Source organism: Phodopus roborovskii, unplaced genomic scaffold, assembly GCF_943737965.1.
Source record: "Phodopus roborovskii unplaced genomic scaffold, PHOROB, whole genome shotgun sequence".
NCBI lineage: Eukaryota > Metazoa > Chordata > Mammalia > Rodentia > Cricetidae > Phodopus > Phodopus roborovskii.
Genome location: NW_026126434.1, coordinates 27,217,003 through 27,241,007, shown reverse-complemented (window position 1 = coordinate 27,241,007; position 24,005 = coordinate 27,217,003). Strand labels below are relative to the sequence as shown.

General features: G+C 43.5%; 1 protein-coding gene across 5 annotated transcripts in view; it reads left to right on the top strand.

Annotated features, from left to right (window-relative positions):
- The first annotated feature begins 1,195 nt into the window (after nucleotides 1–1,195).
- Nucleotides 1,196–24,005, top strand: part of Mapk14 (mitogen-activated protein kinase 14) — a 56,538-nt gene continuing 33,728 nt past the window's right edge. The window contains exons 1-3 of one of the 5 annotated variants that reach the window (XM_051187121.1): nucleotides 1,662–1,764; nucleotides 13,989–14,075; nucleotides 22,037–22,166. In XM_051187121.1, the coding sequence (XP_051043078.1) occupies nucleotides 13,993–14,075; nucleotides 22,037–22,166 (213 nt within the window). In that variant the 5' untranslated portion in view covers nucleotides 1,662–1,764; nucleotides 13,989–13,992. Of the gene's footprint in view, nucleotides 1,243–1,536; nucleotides 1,765–2,567; nucleotides 2,590–13,988; nucleotides 14,076–22,036; nucleotides 22,167–24,005 lie in introns of those variants that run through there. The other 4 variants (XM_051187122.1, XM_051187120.1, XM_051187119.1 and 1 more) reach the window with 4 other exon arrangements.

Below are 24,005 nucleotides of genomic sequence, written 5' to 3'. Positions count from 1 at the left end.
CAGGGATCCTCTAGAAACAGGCGCCCTTTCCCTCCTCCTGTTCAATGTAACTTACAGGCATGCCTTGATCACAGCGGGGTGGGTGTAGATGGGTAAGGGTTGAATTTTCCCCAGTCACATTTATTATTAGCTTTCACCAACGATTCTACTAGGTGGGAATGTTGTCCCTCTTGTAGAAACAGGAGCTGGGGCCTAAGGTCAACAGATTTGTCTAAAAGCTAGGCTGTCAGAACTCATTGCCCTGCTCCCCATACTTCCAGAGGCATGAATTAAGTCTTTAAAATTCTCTAAGTCTAGATTCTTAAGATTCTCCAAAGTTTCCTTTAAATTTCTTGGTTTGGGGATGTTTAAGATACGGTCTCATACTGGGCCAGGCTGGCCTGTAACTACAGGCCTATACAGCAGAGGCTGGTCTTGAACTCCTAATCCTTTCAAATTCTGGGATTACAGGATATATGTATGTATGTATGTATGTATGTATGTATGTATATGTATGGTATATGTATCTATATGTATGTATATGCCTGTGTGTATTCATATATATGTGGAAGAGGTGACCTTCCTGAATTAGAATGACCTACCACCATTAACGTGTGTGTGTGTGTGTGTGTGTGTGTGTATGTGCATACTTCCCTTTCCCTTCCAGTATGGGAACTGAACGCAGGACCTTGCACATGCCAGGCAGGTCCCGAGCCGGACCATGCACATTCTTGACATCTACTTCTGACCTTGTCCACTAGACTACCTGTGGGTCCCTGGAATTTCCTTCTGAAACTTAAGGGCTCCTATGAGCTTCTGGAGGGACAGTCTGGGCTTTGAGGCAGGGTTAATATTGGCCTGAAGGGGCGGATTTCATCAGCATCCCCACGAGCAAGCCTTGTGTCCTTGAGCAGCTAGGAATGCAATGCAACAGCTTTCTGCACAGGGCCTGTCTGCTCTTGCAAAGGTTTCTTGGAAATTGCGGCTTCCAATGAGCAGGTGGCTTGGAGTTCAAAGGCCTCTTGGCTCCTTTTCCGACGCTGTCACGGTGGCTTTCCACCATGGCGCCAGGCATTCGCCAAGCCGACCACACAGAGGCGCGCGCGGCATGCGCGGCAGCCTCCTCCTTCACGCTCTGGAAGGAGCCCAGTCCCCGAGAGTTCCTGCCTCGGCGGCCCCGCTGGCTCTCTCTTCTCGCGAGAACTGCCTCCCCGGCGCGCTCTTCTAGCGAATGCCCCCTCCCACGGGCGGGTTCCATATTGGGTAAGATCTGGACTTGCCCAGCGTCGTCTCCGGAGCGGTTCTCGCGAGAGTTCCGCGAGAGGCTCCCGGTCGTTGCCTGGAGGATCGCGGCCACAGGAGCCCGAGCGGGCGCTGTAGCGCGGGCGGGTGTCGTGCGGCGTCGGCCCGGGGCGCGGCTGCAGGGGGACCGCGGCGCGAGCAGCCTCGAGCCTCACAGCCGGTTCCCGCACATTGCCGAGGCTCGTAGGAGACGCCGCGGCTGACAGGGGCCGCGCGCCGGGGGTCGCAGCGTCCATACCTGCGCGGGCGCCCGGTCCGGCCAGCCGCGGGCGGCGGGCGTGCGAGCGGCAGGCGCAGAGGACAGCGTGCGGTTGCAGGCAGGGGCCCCTGCTCGGCCGCCTCCTGGCCCCGCGGCCGCCTCTGGAAAATGTCTCAGGAGAGGCCCACGTTCTACCGGCAGGAGCTGAACAAGACCATCTGGGAGGTGCCCGAGCGATACCAGAACCTGTCCCCGGTGGGCTCGGGTGCCTATGGCTCGGTGTGGTGAGTGTCGCCGGGCCTCGGGTGGGGGGTCGCGCTGGAGCAAGCAGGCTGGCCCTGCATGCATGCCTGAGGGCCAGGCCTGTCCCCGCAGCTCAGCGATGCGCCCAGCGGCAGGAATTCTCCTCCGGGCGTGTATGGGAGTGCGGGGGGCAGTCGGAGCGGCGCGTGTCCTGTACCCCTCACCTTGCACACGCGGGTCGGTGGTGAGCCATGTGCAGGAGCCGGTCAGCCGTGGGCGCCGTGCGATGGTGCTCCACCCTGCACTCCCCCCCTCCCGCTTAGAAGATTGTTCCTCCCGGTGTCCCTCTGCAGCCGTGCAGCCGAAGGACCCTGTCCCCGGGTGCGGCCGCTTGGGTCACAGGAGCCCTGCCCTGGGGAGCAGACGAGCCGGGCGGAGCTTCTGCGAGGAGCAGTAGGGCAAAGCCTGACCCCGGCACTACCGTCACCTGAACTAAACTTGCAAGAAAATAGCGCTCCCTTCCCCGATTTTTTTTTTTCCTCCTCCCCCTTGCAAGCCTCCATCGAAAAAAATCCTGGTTTAGGGACAGTTCTTTTGGAATTCTCACATGAATTAGTTGCAGCCCGAAGAGCCTAAAATACCGACTTTATCTCGGGGAGCGCGGTGCCAGCTTGCGTGCTGTGTTTCCGATTCGGTTGAAAGCGTATTTCCTTTTCGGGGAGGGAGGGTGGCAGCGCCTGCAAGGACGCTGCAGCTCGCCGCTTAGTCACATACCGCTGCTCATTTCAGTATTGTTTGACAAAACAGTTTTTCCAAGTGGAGCCAGAGGGGACTCCGATCCATTAGGCTTTCCCAAGATCAAAACGGTAGGACTAGTGACCGGAGATGTAAATAGTTTTTAATTGAAATAATTCCTGGGGATGCTTTTCTTTTTTTAAAGTCTTTTTTGAAGATTTGCAGGGGAGCTTTATCACCTTTTTTAAAAGGATGGAGGTACATGGTTTTCGTAAGAGCCTGGAACATACAAAGCAAAGGAAACGCAGTTTTTCAGCTTTCATTCACACTGTGATTTTTGATTCTTTGTTGTTCGATTGAGACTAAGTATCTCCCTGGCTGACCTGAACCTCACTCTCCTGGCCTGAAACTCACATAGATGCTGAGAATAAACGCTTTTTACCACCCTTGCAAGGCCCTGGGATTGGGTTTCAAATCTATACTATAAGATATCCACTCCAGAAATGTTTTAGGAACTTTTAAGGATTCGCACAGTGTCTTTTAGGCTTAGTATCTTCTTAGAGCTCCTGTTCTGAAAGTAAATATCAGGTTCAACAGCGTGTGTGTGTGTGTGTGTGTGTGTGTGTGTGTGTGTGTGTGTTTTGTGTGTGTGTGTGTGTGTGTGTGTGTGTTTTCCAAAGAGTCTCTGAAATGGTTTGTTTTGTTTTGTAACAAATTCCAGGCTTCTGGTTGTGTTAATCTTTAAGCATGTGTCCTGTGTTACTTAAAGTCACACCATGAATTTCCTGTTTGGTAGAATCTTCTGAGTAATTGAGATTGTGCAATCATGTCCAGCAACAGATCGAGTTACATTTGTTGGTGCAAGCAACTTAAGTGAGGGCACCAACCCTGACATCTTTCTCCCATGTTTACAGCGTGGCAGTTTATACATCTCTCATGTGTATTCGTGACTGGTCTGTTATATTCATTCTATAATATTTGACATACCTCCATCTTTCATTCCTAATTGTTACATTATTGGGTTTTGGCTTCCATTTGAATGTTCAGGAGTGATGCCTTACAATATCTCCAGTGTAGGGTGTCTGGGAGGATGAACTTGCGAGGTTTCCTATGGACACTGCTTCCCTGGGCAGAAGAGCCAGGTTTGCTATGAAGTTCAGCAGTGAAGTGACATTAAAACCAACGCTCACTTCCTCTGGTGCTGTTTTTTTCTGTGAAATTCTGTGGACAGAATTGAGCACAACCTCACAACTGAAAAGGACTTTCACCAAACAGCTTCTTAAAAGCAGGTGAAGTGGGACCAATGATGTAACTCATGCTACAGCCCCTGGCCTTGTATATGGGAGGCCCTGCATTCCATCCCCAGCAACACAGGAACAACACACAGCAAGTCATTATGTATAAAATTTAAAAAGGTATGCATCAAAAAGCCCTCTGTTTCTGTTCCCCAGCCCTGTTCTCTCTTCCTTCTGTGACAACCACTATTCAGTTCCTTGCATGTGTTTTTCAGAGACGCAGAGTTTCTACCAGAGATTTAAGATGTAGCCTAAAACCTATTGATGGAGGAAAAGATAACTGAAATTGTGCATGATGACTGAGCAAATATCTCTCTCAAGTTATTTAAAGCTGTCTTTTTCTTTCTTAATTTTTCTTTTCTTTTTTTTTTTTTTTTTTGAGGATTTATTTATTTTATGTGTATGGGTACTTTGCTTACACACATATCATATATGTGCACCACATGAATGCTTGGTGCTATGGAGATCCTGAAATTGGAGTTATAGACATTTGCATAACTACCATGTGGGTGGTGGGAATTGAACCTGGGTCCTCTACAGGAACACTGACCACTGAGTCATTTCTCTAGTCCCAAAGTTGTGTTTTCAGTTTGCAGCTTTTTGGGTGCAACTGAAAACACCTTTTGAATTTCTTTCTTTCCTCTTCCCCCTCCCCTCTCAAGACCCAAAGACAGGGTTCTCTGTATAACAACCCTGGCTGTCCTGGAACTCGCTCTGTAGACCTGGCTGGCTTCGAACTCACAGAGATCCGATTCCCTCTCTGCCTGATGAGTACTGGGATTAAAGGTGTGTGCCACCATGCTTGTCTTGTTGAATTTCTTTTTTAACCCACTTTGTGGCTTGTGTTCCCTTTCCACTCTCATCCTCTGAGACAGTTTGATATTGGAAAATAATGAAGTCCGTTTGAATGCAAGTAATTTAGGGGGATTTAGATTTGAAGCCTTGAAAAGAGAGAAGGCAGTCCAGTCTGTAACACTGTCTTAATGTCTGTTAGGGTTAGCCTTGTAATGTCACAGCATTTTTTGATAGGGCTTATTGAGCTGAACTTGAGGTCTCTTTGAAAAAGGACTCTCTTTATGGGACATGGTACACTTTGATATGTAGCTTTTTTGTTTGTTTAAGTTCAAACCTATTTTTATTTTAATTTGTACTGTAGTGAACAACAAAAAAGAGTAGCACCCTGTGTAGTAACCAACTGTGAATCAAAGATCAATAAGAGTCAGACTAGAAATTTGAGGGTTGATAGGGTTATACAGTATCTTTTAAAAAGAGCAAAGGGAACTAAACTAAGACTTCAAGTTTAAGGAACTTTGTTCGTTGTCTATAGAGGGAAATGAAGCAAAATTGTCTAAGACCGCATTGTTGCAAAGCATTGATTTTGTGGTTTGGGACATAGGGGAAAATCTCTGTGGTGAATTTAAGGAAATACAAACAGGAACTTCAGTGCCTTCCCTCTGGGGAAGGGGTCTTTCTAGGCCCTTGCTGGGCACACTAGGGCATCATGCATTAGGAGTGAGGATTGAGAATTACTTCTAGATCATCTATAGCCATTTATTCATCAGTATTTGTTGCATACCACCAAGTAATGGCTAGGTTCTTGAGATACAGTGCAGAAGACAGTTTGTTTCTTGGACTTGTAGAGGAATGAGTGTAGTAGCTACATTTTATGGGTTGCTTACTGTGCTGTAGGCATGGTGATGCACAGCTTATGATTGTCTTGTAAACATGTAACTAAACTTGTAGTTAGATGGTAAGTTCTTTTAAGAAACCAACAGTGTAATGAACTCTATAGGACAAGGTTTTTCCAGTAAATACGACAATAATAAATAAGGTATTTAAAAAGTATTAATAGCTATTAATTATTAATTTTATTTTAATGAGCCATGGTAAAAACAAAACTCCATGGTTAGGTAGGAAACCATGACTTTCTTGAGCCTTGACCAGAGAGAAGCCTGTGCTCTTTACGCTCTTTACTTTCTTAGCTGTAATAACTCACACCTCTTCTCTCCCATCCTTTCTAACTACTTTCCTTTCTTCAGGACAGTCAGATGGCCTTGAGCTCTTGATCCTTTTCCTGAGGCCCTAATCCTGGTTCCACAGAGTGGGCTACCAAGCTGCTTTTAGCTGACCTATCTTGCACTTACTGTCTTGGTAACTAAAAGTAGAATAGTTAGCTGGATGTTACTTGTCTTAATAAGAAACCTTTAAATACAGTTAGTAACTCCAAACCGCAATTTTGAGGTCAGCCTGGCCTGCAGAGTGAAAATGAAGCCCTGTCTCAAGAAAAACATAAACAGACAAAACCCCCCACAGAACATGGTTACTGGCAAGAGGGTGCATGTGTGTGTTTAGATTGATTTATTTTTATGTGTATGGGTGTTTTGTCCGAATGTGTATCTGTACCACAGTGTGCTTGGTGCCTTCAGAGGCCAGAATGGAGCATCATATTGACTGGAACTGGAATTACAGATGGTCATGAGCCACCATGTTGGTCCTGGGAACAAAACCCAGGTCTTCTGGTAGCCAGTGCTCACAACTACTGAGCCATCTCTTGTTTTACTCTTTTGGCTGTTTTGGGGGCCTGACACCTAGCTCCCTAATAAATCACACACATAGTCTTTTCTTTCTTTTTCTTTCTTTTTTTTTTTTTTTTTTTTTTTTTTTTTTTTTTTTGGTTTTTTGAGACAGGGTTTCTCTGTCCTGGAACTAGCTCTTGTAGACCAGGCTAGACTCAAACTCACAGAGATCCCCCTGCCTCTGACTCCTGAGTGCTGGAACTAAAGGTGTGCACCACCAACGCCGGGCACACACAGAGTCTTATTCTTGTAAATGTCAGGCCTTAGCTTGCTTTGTTTCTAGCCAGCTTTTTTTTTTTTTTTTTTTTTTTTTTTTTTTTTTTAATACTTAAATGACCCCATTTTTTGCCTCTGGGCTTTTTTCTTTTCTTCTGTGTATCTTACTTTCACTCTTAACTCTGTGACTGGCTGTATGGCTGGGTGACTGGCTCCTAGTGTCCTGTTCTCTTGCTCCTTCTCTCTTCCCAAGTACCCCCCCCCCAATTTATTCTCTTTGCCTGCCAACCCTGATTGTCCTTTCTCCTGCCTCTGTATTGATTGTTCAGCTCCTTATTAGACCATCAGGTGTTTTAGACAGGCAAAGAATCACAGCTTCACAGAGTTAAACAAATGCAACATAAAAGAATGCAACATAAAAGAATGCAACATGCCTTTGCATTATTATAAAAGAGTGTTCAAAGCATAAGCAAATGGTAACACACCTTAAAATAGTTTTCCACAATAATCTCTCCAGCCCCAGTTACTGGCAAGGGCTTGTAAGGCCTTGTGGAGAAAGACTGATTAAGTGTTCAATGAAACTAGCTCTGTAGTTCTTTTATTCAATTCTGTTTTCCACTCATAGCTTATCACTGGACTCCAGGCATCTCAGATCCACCACTTTTGATATTGCTTTTGATTTCTCTTTAATTAAGCCTCAGAGATGATATGTGTTGCCTTGGCCTTCTGTGAGCAAATTTGTGAACTGTGCTGAACCCCTAGGATTTAGGACTCAAGTGTAGAGAAATTTCTTTGGACTCAGTCACTTTGGTGGCATTTTAATGTGATTCTGTAGTGTATCAGTTACTTTCATTTAAAGCATTATCAGTTACTCCTTTCCTAGCTCCACGGAGGCTGATTATGCTTTTCTCTTTTGTATTGTTAGTGAGTGAACCTAGGGTCTTGTGCATGCTAAGCATGTTGTCCACTGAGCTGCATGCACTCCAGCCTCCAGGCTGGCATTTTAAACCTAATTCTGTGGGTGAGCTGGACTTAGAGGAAACACACTTGACTGAGCAGCTTTGGTTTTGGGTCTGGGGTTCCAGCACTTGAGTAGGCTCTTTTCTCATCAGTGTGGCCTGCTGAGGTTGTGTGGTGACAGCTCCTCCTGTGCAGTCTTTTGCAACTGAGTTGTGATCACAGGCAGAGGTCTGTACAGTGTCACTGTGCAGCTAATCTAAAGGGTAAATGACAACCCATTTAAGTCACGTACTCCCTCACAATTGATAAATTAAAAATGAGGTTAATGCCCAGATGAAATTTTTTTTCATGAAAAACTAGGTAGTTCTGATAGGTGACTTCTGGATTTATGAATACCAATTATTTGGAATTTATCAGTGTGTATTTTTGGAAAGTTAAGATCAACCATATTGGTGTTGTATAAAAATGAAATAACTAAGCCTTGCTAGGCTTTTGAAAATATATATGCCAGATTTTTATTCTTTGTGGAATTTGATACCAAGCTTATTTGTCTCATCCAAAGAGTCTAGTTGCTATGATATCAGCACACCTCAGTATAATGTTCCTGACCCACAGCACAGAGGTTTCTGCTCAGGCTTCTCATGGATATGCAAATTGTGTACATGTTTTTTTGAGGAAACAAGATCAGAGCTTTCTTTAAACTTGAGTGTTTTGTTTTGTTTGTTGTTTTTTTAAGTCTCAGTTTTAGAAGACTGATCTTTGCAAAGTACCTTATAAGCTAAGCACATTTGTAGTGAGGATTAGGCAGTTTTCCAGTGTACAAGCCTTTAAGAATTTAAGAATTTGTTATAGGGAGGAAAAAATAGTGTTCTGTAAAATACACTTTACAGGTTGTTCCAGGGTTCTGAGCATGCTCCCATCCCAGGCTGATGGTGAGACAGATAGTATAGGTGAGTCTGTGAGAGTCCCTAAGTTTTGGCCTTGGGGAAGTGGATAGATTGTGGTGACATGTGAAAAGGTACAGGATTGTTGCCTCATCTGTCTCTCCAGGGATGTGACGCTGTGTGTAGTGTGGCTACTATACTGTGGGGCTTATTCTTCAGATACAGGGTATGGGATGTTAACAAAGTATAAAACGCTTACCTTTCTGAAACTGTGCTGTGGTGACAGTAGAGGGAAAAAAAGTCACATTTATGGTGTCAGAGGATAAATGTTAATGGAAATATAAGTGGCTTACCTCCCCCCCCCACACGCTTCCAGTGCTGAGGAACCTAGGTCCTTGCACATGCAAGTCAAGCATCTACTGTTCACCATCCTCTGTTGCACTTGTAAGCAAGAAGGTGTTGGTGGAAACAACAGTTAAGGAAAGACCTAAGCTAAGGGGTTGGACATGATGGGATGAGAAAGAAACTAAACAAAGACCCTGTGCTATGTAGTCATCATCTCTAGAGCTTAATGAATCTGGGAAGCAATCCGGAGGGGAAGGAAGGGTTGCAGCTGATGGGATCCTATAAGGTCGTGTTTGCCTTTGTATAAGGACCAACTTTTTTTCTGAGAAAGGAAGCAGAGGAGGGTTATAGACAGAAAAGAGCTGGAATTTCACTCCCTCAATTTTCATTTCTGTTCCTTAATTGACAGAGGTACTGTTTGAGGTTTAGAATAGCACAAGAGAGATGAATCATTGCAGAGCTCTGACCTATGCCTGAAGCTCTCATCCCCCCAGTTCCAGAGTCCTGGAAATTTAGGGTACTCTGTTCCAGCTCTCCAAATGACATGAGCTTGCTTCAGCTTTTTCAGGGTTTTGTTGCCAAAAGGAAGAGAGTAAAGAGATTAGCTATTGGGTTCAGCTGAGAAAGGAATATGAGCTGCTGGAGGATTGAGCGTTTTCTAACATCTTTGGCTTCGAGGTCTTTTTTTTTTCCTTCTCTGCTGGGTCCTATTTTAAGTTGCTTTTATCTTCCTTGGGGTATCTAAGTATTTAAGATCCCATTTATTTTGTTCTTTGGCCATGTGTCTGTTTTCTTTTCCTCGTCATGTTACTTGGCAGTGATGTTTTTGGCTGTGAGGTTCCAAGGACTGTTAACTTGAATAGATGGGACAGATAGGCATCTAGAGATAGCTTGTAACAGCTCTGCTCTGCCCTGTCTTGGCTGCCTTCATGTGAGCTCCTTTCTTCGGTCTCTGAAGCTGTCCCCCTTTATTGCTTTACCATCTGGGTGCAGAAAGTAAGTTCCTACAAACACAGATTCCCATGGCAACATAACAGAAAGCTATTAGAATGAATGTTTATTCTGTCTAGACCTGCTGTCTGACTAACTGTAGACCCTGAACATGTTTGCTCCTGTAGCATTGAAAGATGTGGTTACAGATTTCCTTGCTTCCCTCAAAACCCTCTTAGGCCTTGCTACTGTGCCTGTGACATGAAGGTGTGTGTGTATGCATGTCCTACTACAGGTCTACCACAAAGCATATACTGGTTGTCACCAAGCTTGCAGTCCACAGTCAGCATGAGGGCCCAAGCTAGACCCCAGTCCCATGTAAAAGCTGGGCATAGCACTCACTTGTGATCTCAGCGCTGGCAGAGACTGGCCAGCTAACCTAGCCAGGTTGCTGAGCTCCAGGTTCAGTAAGAAAGCCTGTCTCAAAACAAGGTGGAAGACACCTAAGGTCAACCTTTGACCTACACACACAAAAGCAGGAAGGGACCCGGTAGCTTTTCTTTTTTGTATCTGTTGTGTGAGTCTGTGTCATCTTAGAGCTACCTTTATATTTCTAAAGAATCCTCTGTCTCAGGTTCAGTGACATTCTAGTAGCTTGTCACATCTAGGGCAGCTTGATGCCAAGATATGTATTGGAAATCTGTGTCAGAGAAGCTTTTCTATCTGGTAATTCAGATCTGGAAAGGACGACGTCAGCATGTGCCCATAAGAGGTCAAAAGCCAAAACAAAATCTCTTTTGATCTATGAGGGCTCTGGGAGGCTGTTTTTTTAGTAGAAGACGGTGTGAGAATAATTGGTCTAGATCCTGGACCCTTTGCTCTGTGTCCATTTGGAGCATTGTCATGTGCTTGTAATTATGCCTTACTCTTTCTGTAACACTCAGCCTGGTGTGTCTGGCTTGTGCAAGTACTGAGTTCATCATATATTTCTTCTTTCCTGTAGCAGATCTAATTTAATTCCCAGAAACAGTTTCATTATTCTTAGTATCTGGTAGCTGACTCTCCCCCTTTACTCTCCCCACTTAAAGCTTTTATTTAGAGCTTTTGCTAGCTTGAACCTCCTTGAGCTTAGACTTAGGAATATGTAGTTTCTACTTATGTTTTCTTTCTAGTCTGCCAGTTGCTGATGAAGATTTTTAGTTCTCTTTCTAGTCTTCAAAAAGGAAAAAAGCAAAACAAAACCCTATTCCCTAAAGATCATTGTGTTAGATTGCAGTGAAATATTGATGTTGACATCTTCTATTAATATATTTCTGTCATTCCCTGGTTTTGTGTGTGTGTGTGTGTGTGTTCACATATATGTATCTGTATGAGTGCATATTGTGGAGGCAAGAGGTTAATTAACCTCAGTCATTGTCCTCTGTCACTCTCCACCTTATCTTTTAATAGTACCTCACTGAATCTGGAGCTCATGGATTGGTTAGATTAGCAGGCCAGCAATCCCCAGGAACCTTCCTGCTTCCACCCCTGGCTGCTAGGGTTTATTATAGGCATATAGCATCATACCTATTTTTTGTTTTATTTTTTGATTTTTATGTGGATACTGGGATCAAACTCAGGTCTTCATACTTATCGGTGTAATCGCTTTCCTGACTGAGCCATGTCCCCAGCCTCTGTTATCCCCTCATTTGATGCTACAAGTTTGGTTTGCTTAGGTTTCTGATTGCTTATGTAGTGTCCTAAGTGCCTTATGGTTGAATGGTCTCTTTTGAAATGAGTGATCTCAATGTTAATTGATACTGTTGCCAGGCAAAAGGGTTGAAATGTAACAAATTAAGATTGTGTGTCTGTTACTTCTTTGCATCCCCAAACTCCACTTACATTCTGTAACATAGGGTTCCTCAGTCTGTGGTCATTCTGGGTGGGGCTGATGCTTTGTTGTGGGGTCTGATCGGTTATTGGTTTTATTCATTACTATTTTTTCTTATTTTACATCGGTTACTGGTTTTATTATTATTTTCTTATTTTACATATTGATCCCAGTTCCCTCTCCCTCCCTCCCTCTGACAGGTTATTGTATATTTAACAGCAATAATATCTCCTAATCTCAAGATTTATAGCAATTTCACATTGTGACAGCCAAAATTGTCTTAAAGGCATTGCCTTATGTTTGAGAGGCAGGTCTAGGGAAACAAGAAGCATCCTTAATTGAAAACTTTTTACACAGCTGTACATATTTAGAATAGTTGGTCTTGAGTAAAAACTAGAGGCTAACTTGAGCTGTCAGCAAGGAAGAATGCTTCTTTCTTCCTTCAGTATGACCTTCATTATTTGCAGGAGAGCATCAGAGAACACTGGCAAGGTCCCAAGCACTCTATGCATGTCATTGGCCACCTGGATAACTGGTGTTGTGCGGAAACAATGTATGTGAATAACTTTTGTTTTCTTTTTGTCATGGCCACTTAGGGTTTTTTAAGTTTCTGGAAAAGAAAACTTATTCAGGATATTAGCATTAAGTCCAAACTAAAGGTAGTATTTTCCCCAGTGTCTTTGGTATTTTCTGACCTTTCCCTCCTATCTTCTTTTAGAAGATAACATTTTCAAAGTCCTAAAAATATAATGTTCAGGCCAGTCAAGCCCATATAGTGAGACCCCCAACTTAAGTAAAATAAAAAATGTTAGAAAAGCAAGAACATGTCAAGTAAATAAAGAAACAAGAAGTGCTAGCCGTTCATACCACCCAGTTTTTTTGTCTGACACAGACGTATAGCTCTAGCTGGCCTAGACACACTGCAGACTAGCCTAGTTTCAGACTCATGGCAACCTTATCTCTTCCTCTTCCAGGACTATAAGCATGCACCACTACTTTATCTACATTTTGAAGGTTCTTTTTAACATTTTAGTCTTTAAAATATTAGACAAAGGGCGGGGCATTGGTGGCACATGCCACTAATCCCAGCATTCAGGAGGCACAGGCAGGAGGATCTTTGAGTTCCAGGCCAGCCTGGTGTACAGAGTGAGTTCCAGGACCGGCTTCAAAGCAACACAGAGAAACCCTGTCTCAGGGAAAAAAAACATATATATACGTGTGTGTGTGTGTGTGTGTGTGTGTGCTTTTTTGTGTGTGTGTATCTATATGACAATAGGAGGGTGAATTTCTTAAGTCTTGTGGATCTCAGCAGTAACTGAGGTTTGGAAACTTGGCTTTGTTCTTGATTTAGAGCCTATTATTTAGACTTAACTTTGATGTTTTTCTGAATTGCATGTGGTAGTGCTTAAAGGGTTCTGGTGTGGCAGTAACAAATTCTATATTAGGATATGCAACTTTTAATGTTTAATGCTGTGCTTTATCTCTCTCTCTCTCTCTCTCTCTCTGTGTACATTTATGCTTCAGATTTACTATAGTGGGGAAAATTTGTTAATATCCATCAGACAGTGTTCAAGGCTTACCAGTGTATCAGAGAAGCAGACTAATGGACTATATGCACACAGTGTAGACAGATAGATAGAGTGATGCCATTGTGGGTTATAGTATTTAGAATGCTTTCATGGAGGAAAAGGTTTTGAGAATTATTCTGAGAGTTGAGTGAACTCCTCATTGGGAGCATGAAAGGAGGCAAACATTTTGAGATAGCTGGTTAAGTGAACATATGAGAGGAGGACCAGCCCCATCCAGCTGTGGTTCTCACTGTATTTCAGTTACTTGTGGAACTTTAACCATAAAGATGTTTGAGTCTTAGCCCCAGAAGTCAAGACTTAGATAACTGCCTTTAGAATAATAGTCAACCTGTGTTCCTGGTTAGCAAAGCTTTTGTAGGTGGCAGAGAGCTCTTCTCTTGACACTGCCAAGGAAAGGAACAGTGTTTAGCTTTCGGTCTGAAGCACTGGCTGGGGTTGATTGGAGGAAGCAGAGTGCTGTTCTGTTGCAATCTGCAGCAGTTAGTCTACAGACACCTCTGTCTTTCTGACTCCCCGGCCTTCTCTATCCTTGAGGTCAGTAGTGATCTGTTTTTGGTATGTGTTTATTATTTCTGTTTTATGTTCGGTCACAATTAGATGCCAGAGATACAGACAGCTTCTACTTCCTCTCACAGCCTGGAGGAAGAAACAAGCACACAGAGGGTGGTGGTTTTGAGTTCGGTCTCTGCAGGGTTGGCTACAGTATATTGCTGACTATAGTATTCTCAGGTTCCATCTAAGAGTGGTTGAATACGTGTACACGTTTAATTTGTGAAACTACGGGTATCCATAGAAACAAATGATCAAGGATTTCAAGGACTCTCAATTACATTTTAATGATCTTCTCTTTTTACTGTTACTTTAGAGATATGGTCAACTTCCAGGCTGAGAGAAAGAGATATAAAAATATTGAGGGTTTACTACTTGGAAAGTCACATGCTGGAAACTGCAGGTACAAACTTATTTTATGGTTGGATGTTGATTTCAATTTTGAGTATTTAAAACTATCTTCTGGGGCTGGAGAAATGGCTCAGTCAGATGTTGAGTGCATCCTGTTCTTGCAAAAGATCCAAGTTCTGTTTCCAGCATTGATGTCGGGAAGCTTACAGCTCACTGCCTGTAACTCTGGCTCCAGGGGATCCATTGCCCTCACAGGTGTGGCACTGACATGCACAAGCCCACACAGATACAAATACATGATTAAAAATAAAAATGAGATAGTTTTTATTAAAGACTACTGGTTTTTTTGTGTTTTATAAAGCACACTCACATACTTAACCTTATTTGAGTCTCATCCCAGCTTTTCGAGCCAGGGAGTGTTGGGGGACTCTGTTTTTATTTGGAAACAGGTGTGTGAAAGCTGGGAGCACCTGCTAGGAAGCTCCATAGCCCAAACTGGAACCTTTTAACTACTGATTTGTTGTCTGTATGGCATCGAGTATGTTTAAATTTGTTAAGTGGAATTCTCTAGATCAATACAAAAGATTCTCCTATAGAAAGATACATTGAAAATACCAACACAAGTGTTTCTTGACTTACATTGGTCTTGTTTTTTTGAGACAGGTTTTCTCTGTAACAGCCCTGACTGTCCTGGTACTCACTCTGTAGACCAGGCTGGCCTCCAGCACACACAGATCCTCATGCCTCTGCCTCCTTAGTGCTGGGATTAAAGCCATGCACCAGCTGTGTTTGGGTTTTGTTTTGTGAGAAAACAAAAATCCTATAAGTTGAAATAGTCATTCCCAGGGCTTCTAAAACACCCATCCAACATTTACTCAATGTCTTGCCATAGCAAAGTACACTGGTACACTGTAGTGTGAGCACATGACTTTCTGAGGACACTGTCACTGAGCATTGGGAGAGCATCTGACTGCTTATCCACAGCCTGGGGAAGGTCACATCAGAACTCAGAGTTCTTGGTACTGAACGCTTATCACCTACTCACTATCTTAAAGGTGTGTTAGTTAGAGCTGAAGTTGGAGACCATCTTTAGGCTGATTAAAGATGTGCCGGGCAGTGGTGGCACACTCCTTAATCCCAGCACTCAGAAGGCAGAGGCAGGCGGATCTCTGTGAGTTCCGGACAGCCAGAGTTAAACAAAGAAATCCTGTCTTCAAAACAAAACAAAAAAACACAAGCTACCCTTTCAAGTTAAAAGAACTAGACAGTGCCAGATTAGTATATGATACAATCATATATAAGTGGATTTTATTTCTTTCTGTTTGAGTTTTCAGTTTGTTTTTCAGATGATTTAAGGGTTTATATAGGAATTTCTGCTTTTGGGCATTCATAATTTAGGGCAGAGCATATAATTTCTCTTCAAATACTGCTTTGATAGAGAGAGGAAATAGCCTTGGAAGGGCATTTTAGTACGTGGAGCTGGGACATTAGCAGCCTTTGCTGAAGGGTTAGCAACACATGAAAACTGAATAATTCCTGCTTGTCACTTACATCTAAGGTATATTTTAATGGGAGTGTGTGTCCTCTGTGGTAAAAATTAGTATGTCCTAACATAGCATGTGACTAGAGAGGAAGCAGTGAGATGTTCGTTGAGGTGGTATTTTATTACATGAATGAACAGCTAGTGTGACTACCTATCTGTAACAGGGTGATTGGATAGACTGCATTAGTAAGAATATTGCAAATTATTTGGTAAAATGCAAAAATGATTGTGGTTTCCTGAAATCTAGGTTCCAGATTAACATATGATGATTATGACCATGTAAGTATCCTTCAAAGGAAGTGTAATTGCTGCTAACTAGTGGTTTCATTACATTGGAAATGCCACTCAGTGACAGCAGTACTGTGATTCATGCTTCTCACTGTGCTAATGGCCTCCTTGAGAGGTGGAAGCTTGTTTTTTGTTTTGTTTTGTTTTTTAGTCTGAGAATAGCTGGGCAGTAGGAGTTCCAACACTTGGGAGGCAGAGGCAGAGGCAGGTGGATCTCTGTGAGTTTGAGGCCAGTCTGGTCTATAGAGTTCCAGGCAGCCAGAGCCATCTTGAAAAACCAAAATAAGACTCAAAAAAAAAAAAAAAAAAAAAAAAAAAATCTGAGAAAAGAAACATATGCAGTTCAAAATGTTAAAAATCTGGGATATATTAACTTTTTCTTCAGTATGGACACAGAATTTCCCTATTATAGGGTCATTTTTTGCTTCTGAACTCGTTCTTTGTCCTCAGTACATCCAAGAAAGGAGTCCTGCTGATTGCTGCATGTGTGAGATATGGGAATATACTAGACTTTAAACTCCTGTTGGATTTTCAAGTTGTTTCTGGTTTCCTTGTGACCAGCCTGCAAAGGACACTTTGAACCCTGCTATGTTTGTGTCTTTGTCTGTATGTTTTGAGTCAAGGTCACACTCTGTAGCCCAGACTGGCCTCCACATTCTGCCTCTCTGCCTTCCAAGCACTAAGATCATAGGCATAAACCACTACCCCCAGCCTCAGAGATGTGGGCATGTACATGCATGTGTGTGTACACGTTTACAGACTCACACTTGGGGATATCAGTTCTCTCCTCACATTGCGTGGTCCCGGGGATTGATCTCTCAGGCTTGTCAGCAAAAGTGCCTTTACCCTCTGATCCTTTGCCCCCTGGAAAGTCACCAGGCCTCATCGTATATGGTTTTTATTTTTATTGTTTTGTTGAGACAGGGTTTCTCTGCGAAATAGTCCTGGCTGTCCTGAAACTTACAGAGATCCACCTGCCTCTGCCTCTTCTGAGTGCTGGGACTAAAGGTATGGTTCATCACACCTGGCAATATATAGGTTTTTAAATTCAGGATTTTGAGAAATGTTTAACTGTCTGTTGGCTATTTTATTGGGCATTCCTGGAATCATGTATATTTTGTTATCCCAGGTAGATGGTAAGTTTTGTGACATCAGCTATTATATTTTGCTGTTTCTTTTGTATCCATAAAAAAATAACACAAAGCCAGCGTTGGTGGTGCACGCCTTTAATCCAAGCACTCAGGAGGCAGAGGCAGATTGATCTCTGAGTTTGAGGCCAGCCTGACCTACAGAGATAGTTCCAGGACAGGCTCCAAAGCTACAGAGAAATCCTATCTTGAAAAACAAAACAAAATAACACAATAAACCACGAGTGGTGGTGTGCTCTAAACCCAACACATGAGTGACTAGCATGAGGACCACAGATTCAAGCCAGTATTGACAATTTAGCAAGACTATGCCTCAATATAAAACAAACTGGGTGTGCAGCCCAGCTTATTGACCAACACTTGTCCAGTATGTGTCCAATCCTAAGGGACTGCTCAGAGCCAATTGAGGAAAAATTATAAAATACTCTTTGGTATGCTTTTTGTTAAGCAGTTCTGAGGAATGTCCTGTGTGCAGGAATTGAGATAAGCCCTTTGTACCATAATGGTGAGGGAAACAGATGCACTTCTTGCCCTCAAGATGCCCAGGAAGAATGGCAATAGCAGACATTATTAATGTCTGATATTTGAGTTTTACAAAGTTAGGGTTTTATTAAACCTGCCATAAAAGCTACTACCTTAGATTAGATACAAACATCATCTTATTTTATATATGCAGTTGATAGAATTTAATTAACTTCCTCAAGATTATACAGTTATTAAATGGCAGAGCTGGTATTAAAACCCAGATAGTCTACCTCCAGAGCCCAGCCCTTGTTTAACTACCTGGTGGGTGGTAAATAAAATATAATAGTCTTTATGAAGATTGGGGGCTGCCAGATCTCAGTGAAGCATCTGTCCCTGTCACCCACTGGCCAGCTAGTGGAGTCAGATGGGTAGATCATTCATCCCTTGCTCTGGAGCCACTACAGAATAGCCTGGGTGAGTGGTCAAAACAGACAGACAGCTGTCCCGTTTGCCTGGCTGAGCTGAACTTGTATGTGCAGCCACTCCTGCTGACCCTCCCTGCTCCCCACAGGTTCATTCCAAGGAGAGGACAGTTACAATGGCTGCATGAGGCAGGCAGGACACTCAGAGTGGAGGTTGAAGAAGCCACATCATGTAGGAGCCATGGCCATTTCCCCACTTTCAAACCAGTTTAGAGAACCGAGTTTAAAGAGTAGTAAGGACTCCCACACACTGAAAAGGGAAGGTTGTCTTCCTGGGGTTTATGGAAACATGGGGAACATAAAGACTGAGTGTCTCCCTTAGGCGAAGTAGGTGCATCTCTAGGGAGCTGTCTAAACCAGTACTTGAAGAATAAAGGTTTAGCTGTGGGGTGAATTAGGGGTAGGGCGAAGGAACTATAGTAGCAGCCTGTCCGAATAGTTTAAGGACCTGAAAGAAGCCAGCACACCCAGGGTAGGCGTGGGGGAAGGTCATGGTCCTAATGGGATGAGCAGTAGGACCAGGCCATCTCATCAGAACTTGAGGCCATACTTAGGAAATTTGCATCTTATTCTCTACATCAAGGAGACGCTTTGAGTTTAAAATAGTCATGGATACTCTGGTTTCTCTTCAGATCGTATAAATTTTTTACCCTTTAAATTAGTATGGATGATGATGATGATTATTATTATTATTTTAGTTTTTTTTTTTTAATCCCAAGACAGGGTTTTTCTATGTAACAGCCCTGGTTGTCCTGGAACTCACTCTGTAGACCAGGCTGGTCTTGAACTCACAGAGGTCCACTGCCTCCCCAGCTCCCCAGTGCTGGGATTAAAGGCATGTGCCACCACAACCCAGCCCTATTTATTATTTTGAAATTGTGTGTGTGTGTGTGTGTGTGTGTGTGTGTGTGTGTAAGTGCAAGAGAGAGAGAACAAGTGTTGGAGGACAGAGGACAACATGCAAGATTGAATTCAGTCATCAGGCTGGGTGATAAGCACCTTTTTCTGCCGAAGAAGGGTGACATTCAAATGTCTGGCTGGAGCAACAGGGTGGTATAACAGTGGCAGGAGAACAGTTGTCAACGTTCTCAGTGCTCATGCGTCTTTCTCCGGAGCTGCCCGCTGTGTAGCTTCCTGGGGAAAAGGTTTCAGGAAGAGATGGGGCTTTGTGTGTGTGTCGGGGGTCTTACATTTATAGATGGCATTTCACTTGAAATCATGGTCTGTGAGGTTAATTTTCTCATCTCTGACCACAGCTCTAACAGGAGTAGTTTAAAGGAGCAAAGGTTACTTTGACAGGGTTCAGTCTGTGGTTGCCTGGACCCATAAACTTGAGCAGATCATCATGGGGACAGAAAAGAGAAGACGAACAACCTCCTTCCAGCTCCTAAGTACAAACATAAGAAATGTTATAATTGGGGTGTGTGTGTGTGTGAGGTCAGAGGACATTTTTGAGTTGGTTTTCTTCTACCATTTGAGTTCCACGAATCAAATGTAGAGTGTCAGACTCAACGCTTACCCACTGAGCTGTCTGGTTGGACCCTCCCACCTCCTAAATTTTTTAAGACTCTCTTAAGCTAGAGATGTAGTGAGTTTAAGGCAAACCTGGACTATGGGAGACTTTGCCTAACAACAGAGGGAACAGTGGTGTCACCAACTGGGAATCAAGTCTTTAACACATGTGCCTGTGGAGGACATTCCATGTAGAACATGGGTATAGAGGAAGGGCATCAGTAGGAGAATGGAGATGTCCAGGCCATCCCCCAAAGAACTCCATTGTCAGGAGCTTAAGTAGAAGTACACAAAATGCAGAGAAGCTTTCTAAGCCTGTAGGAGTGTTGATATGGATGTCTGTGGGGATCAGTAAGAGGAAGGGGAAGTGGTAACCATGCCAGAAGCTAATCCAGAAAAGTGGTCATTGGGCTTGGTTACAGGGCCTCTGGTCCCAGAGTACACTTTGAACAGCAGAGGTGTAGGTCATTGGCTTCTCTTCAATTTCTGATTTTCAGCTCTAGGATGGTGTTCAGGCGTTTTCTTAAATCCTCAGGTGAAGCTAACACGAATGGTTACCATATCTTGAAATTTGGAGACCCATAAGCTTTGGAGAACTTTTTAACTATCTGTGGTGGGGAGTCATCAAAGGAAGTTCATGAAGATGGAAAATTTCTAGAGTATATTCTGAAATGAGTGACCCAGAAGAGAGATGGTTGTATAACTCAGTGGTGGAGTGCTTGCCTTCCATCCACATCCCTGGATTCAATTCCCAGTCTGCCTCTATCTGTCTTTCTGTCCATCCCATCTCACCCACCCACCCACATACACACACATGCATGTACGTGTGCATGTACTGGCACATAGTATGATCCAGTATTACAAGGGAAGAAGGGAGATACAGAGGAATGTCGCTGAGAAGATGTGGGGAGGCTTTAAAACACTCAGTCTGGGGTTCTGATCAGAGCAAGAGAGGCTGTGGAGAGGGCATTCATTGGCCAAGGCCGGCTGGGGCACAGGTGTGGATGAGGAAATGGAACTCCCTTTGGTAGCTTATATTCTCTCAAGGAAAGGAGTGTGGGGGTGGAAGATGGAGAAGCAAAAATGCGAAGTGATTATTTGAGTAGAAAATGACCTTAAGAAAAAAAGTGGCCCTGTTTTTACAGCATATTTGAAATTGTGTTCTAAATTTTTCAACTAGTCTGATTATACTTTTTTTTTTTTTCTTCAACCACAGTTACTTGGATTTAGACATGGGTAATTAAGTGGTTGGGGTCACCTGAGGTTAGACTTTACCAAGGGAAGGGAGTGATTATCACCATTGAGCAATTAGGGGACTGGAGACTGGAGAGACAGTGATGATTAGGTTAGCAGCTCCGCAGCAGTCAAGGTGGAGTGAACTAAAGCAAACTGAAAAGTAGGAGGGGCTGTGGGGTGGGGAGGGTGCTAGAGCAGGAGGGGTGGGGTTTCCTGAGAGGTCAGGAAACAGGACATTGCATTTGCCCTCTCTTGGATGTTGTAGTTGCCAAGAATGTTGACAGAAGTTTGGAGTAGAGGGATTCTGTCTGATAGGACAGACTTTTGGTGGGTGATGGAAAAGTCTAGTCAACAGATAACAGCAGCAGAGCTGAGGGTTTCAGAACAGCAAGCATGGCCTTTTGGAAAGCAAATGGGAAGCAGTCTCTTGAATTTGTGCAAAGACACCTGGGCTATAGGGACTGGCCTATGCAGAGAGAGCGCCCTCTGATGGTGGAACTGTAAGAGAGGTGTCTAGTTAGCTTACTGCCACAGAGAGGGGAACAAGGAAAGCTCAGAAAGGCTGGAAAATTCCAAAAGTGTTACACAAGTCAAATTGACAGTTAATGAATGAGGGTCCATGTAGGTTTGGGGTGAGAAGAGGTCTCCTGGAGTAAGGGCAGAAAGTTCTGCACACAACATCATAGCTAAGGGCAGTGGGGCACTGGTGACATGGTGCTATCCTCCTGTCTGGGTTTTATTCTGTGGTCACTGTGCCCATCACTATTATAAATGTTCATTCTCTTTGCCCAGGACTTCCCTCTGTACCTCAGTCTATGAAGTGCCCAACACTTTGGAAGATTTTGTTCTCTCGAAAACAGGGTGGTTTCTGAGGCCTTTCCTTTGACCATCATCTACTAGCAAGGTGACAGAGAGGCCTGGGCACAGAGTACAAACAGAGATTATCAGTGTGTTGTCTCCTTTGGACAGGCTTCATGAAGTTCATTATAACATAGCCATACCCATTTTGTAGGTTCTTATTCTCTGGCTGCTTTCAGGCAACAACTGCAAGCTGCATGTCAGGGACTTTACGTAGGATCTAGAGAGTCTATAATACTACTCTTTGCACTTTTCTGGAGAATGCTTGCCATTGCTGATGTAAACACAGAAGATACAGAGAGAAGCATCCAGAATAAATTGGAGCCCTCTCTAGGCAGTGGGTGATGAGTCATTGTAGTGTTTATCTTAGTTTCTCATTTTCTTTTCTTGTCTTGCCACACATTTAACGTGAAAACGCAATAGCCTTGAAAAGTACTAGAACAGTATTTTAATGGGTATCTTGGTTGCTCTCCCTCCTCAGTGCTGCCTTTGACACAAAGACGGGCCACCGTGTGGCAGTGAAGAAACTCTCGAGACCCTTCCAGTCCATCATTCATGCCAAAAGGACCTACAGGGAGCTGCGCCTGCTCAAGCACATGAAGCATGAGAACGTGAGTTACTCCTGTCCTCTCACGTTACTGCAGGTAGACTCGTCCTGCACCATCAGGGTTGTGATTGTGCTGCTTGAGTACTGCTGCTTTGGTTTCCTGGGGCTGTCAGGTCAAACCTGAGGACAGTGGTGGTGCCTCTTCCCAGATCTTATGCATTTAATTTTTATTTAAAATATGTATGTATGTATGTATGTATATATGTATGTATGGTTATATGTAGTTTCTGTTATGTGTGTTTGCCTGCTTTAGTTTGTGTCATGGGGTGCATATGTGTGTCTTGGGTTGCAGTGCCCTTGGAGGCCAGAAGATGCCAGATCCCTTGGGACTGGAGTTACAGGTGCTTGAGAGCTACCATGTGGGTGTTGAGAACCAAACCTGGATGTTCTACAAGAGTAGCCAGTGCTCTTAATGGTTGAGCCCTCTCTCTACTGATGCCTTTCTTTGTCTCCTTATTTTGTGGTATGTGTTTGTTTATGTGCACATACGTGTGTGATGTCAAAGGACAGCTTGTGGGAATTGGCCCACAATTGTTTGTAAATCTAGTTCCAGGTGATCTGATACCCACTTCTGGCCTCATGTGGTTCACAGATATAACATGCAGGCAAAACACCCATACACACAAAATGATTAAAAAAATAAGAAAGACGGAGTTTTATTTTTTGTAAGTTTTTAATTTATGTGTACATATTTGTATACATGTGGAGGTATATGCACATGTATGCAGTGCCTTAGGGTAGAAGAGGACATCAGATCCCCTGGATCTGAGTCTTAGATCCTGGAGTCACCTGATTTGGTTGTTGAGAACAGAACTCTGTCCCCTGGAAGGATGGCTGAGCCACCTGCAACCCCAGAAAATGGGTTTAGTTTAGTGTGCTAGTGCTTAACAGCACTTTGTCTTTGTATTTCAGAGTGATCAGGTTCTAGTAGCAAAGGCCCCATGCTCAGATATTGGCAGTTCGTGTCTTAAAGGTTTGCGTGCTTACTTGCTTGCTTGCTTGTTTGTGTAACCTGGATCCCACTACGTAGCCCTGGTTGGACTGGAGCCACCAAGCCGTTCCAGCTCCCATTGCTTTCTTTTTGTTTTGTTTTTTGAACAAAGCAGGCACATAGTTGAATGTCTCAGTTTTCTTTGATGTGAAGGGAAAATGGGAAAAGACCAGAAGACTTATTACGCTTAATGTAGAAATTGTCTCACCTTTCAGACTATCCTGTAAACATTATTAGGCACTTAAACTGTAAAAGCAGTTTTATGCAGTAAAGAACCAAGACTTGGACCTGGAGAGATGTCTCAGTGGCTACGAGCCCTTCTCTTGTAGAAGTTCCCAGTGACTACACTGGCTGAATCACAACTGCCTGTAATTCTAGTTTCAGGGGATCCAGTGCTTCCTCTAGCCTCTGAGGGTACATGCATGCACACCCATACACCCACACATGCTCACATACTCTAAATATTTAAAAAATAAAACTTCCAGCAAGTTTGACTACCCTCCAAAGAAAGTAGCAACAGCCATAACCAGGCTTTTAGAGACTATAACAAATATTCAGTATGTGTGTATATGTATATATGTATATATATATATGTATGTATATATAAATATAATGGTAGCAAGTGACGGTGAGACAGTCTCTGTATGTGTGGGAAAGCAGAGCTAGAGGATGTCTTCTGTGACTCTAAGCAGAGTCAGCTGTCATGGTCTTGATTGAACTTGCAGCCCTGCTCTTGTACACCTACTGCAAGGACCAGTTATTGAGAGACAGCCTTCCAGCTGCATCTTTAGCTATCTGCACAATTATGAGAGAGCTTGCTCACTTGTCTGCAGGGACTACACATCTTGAATT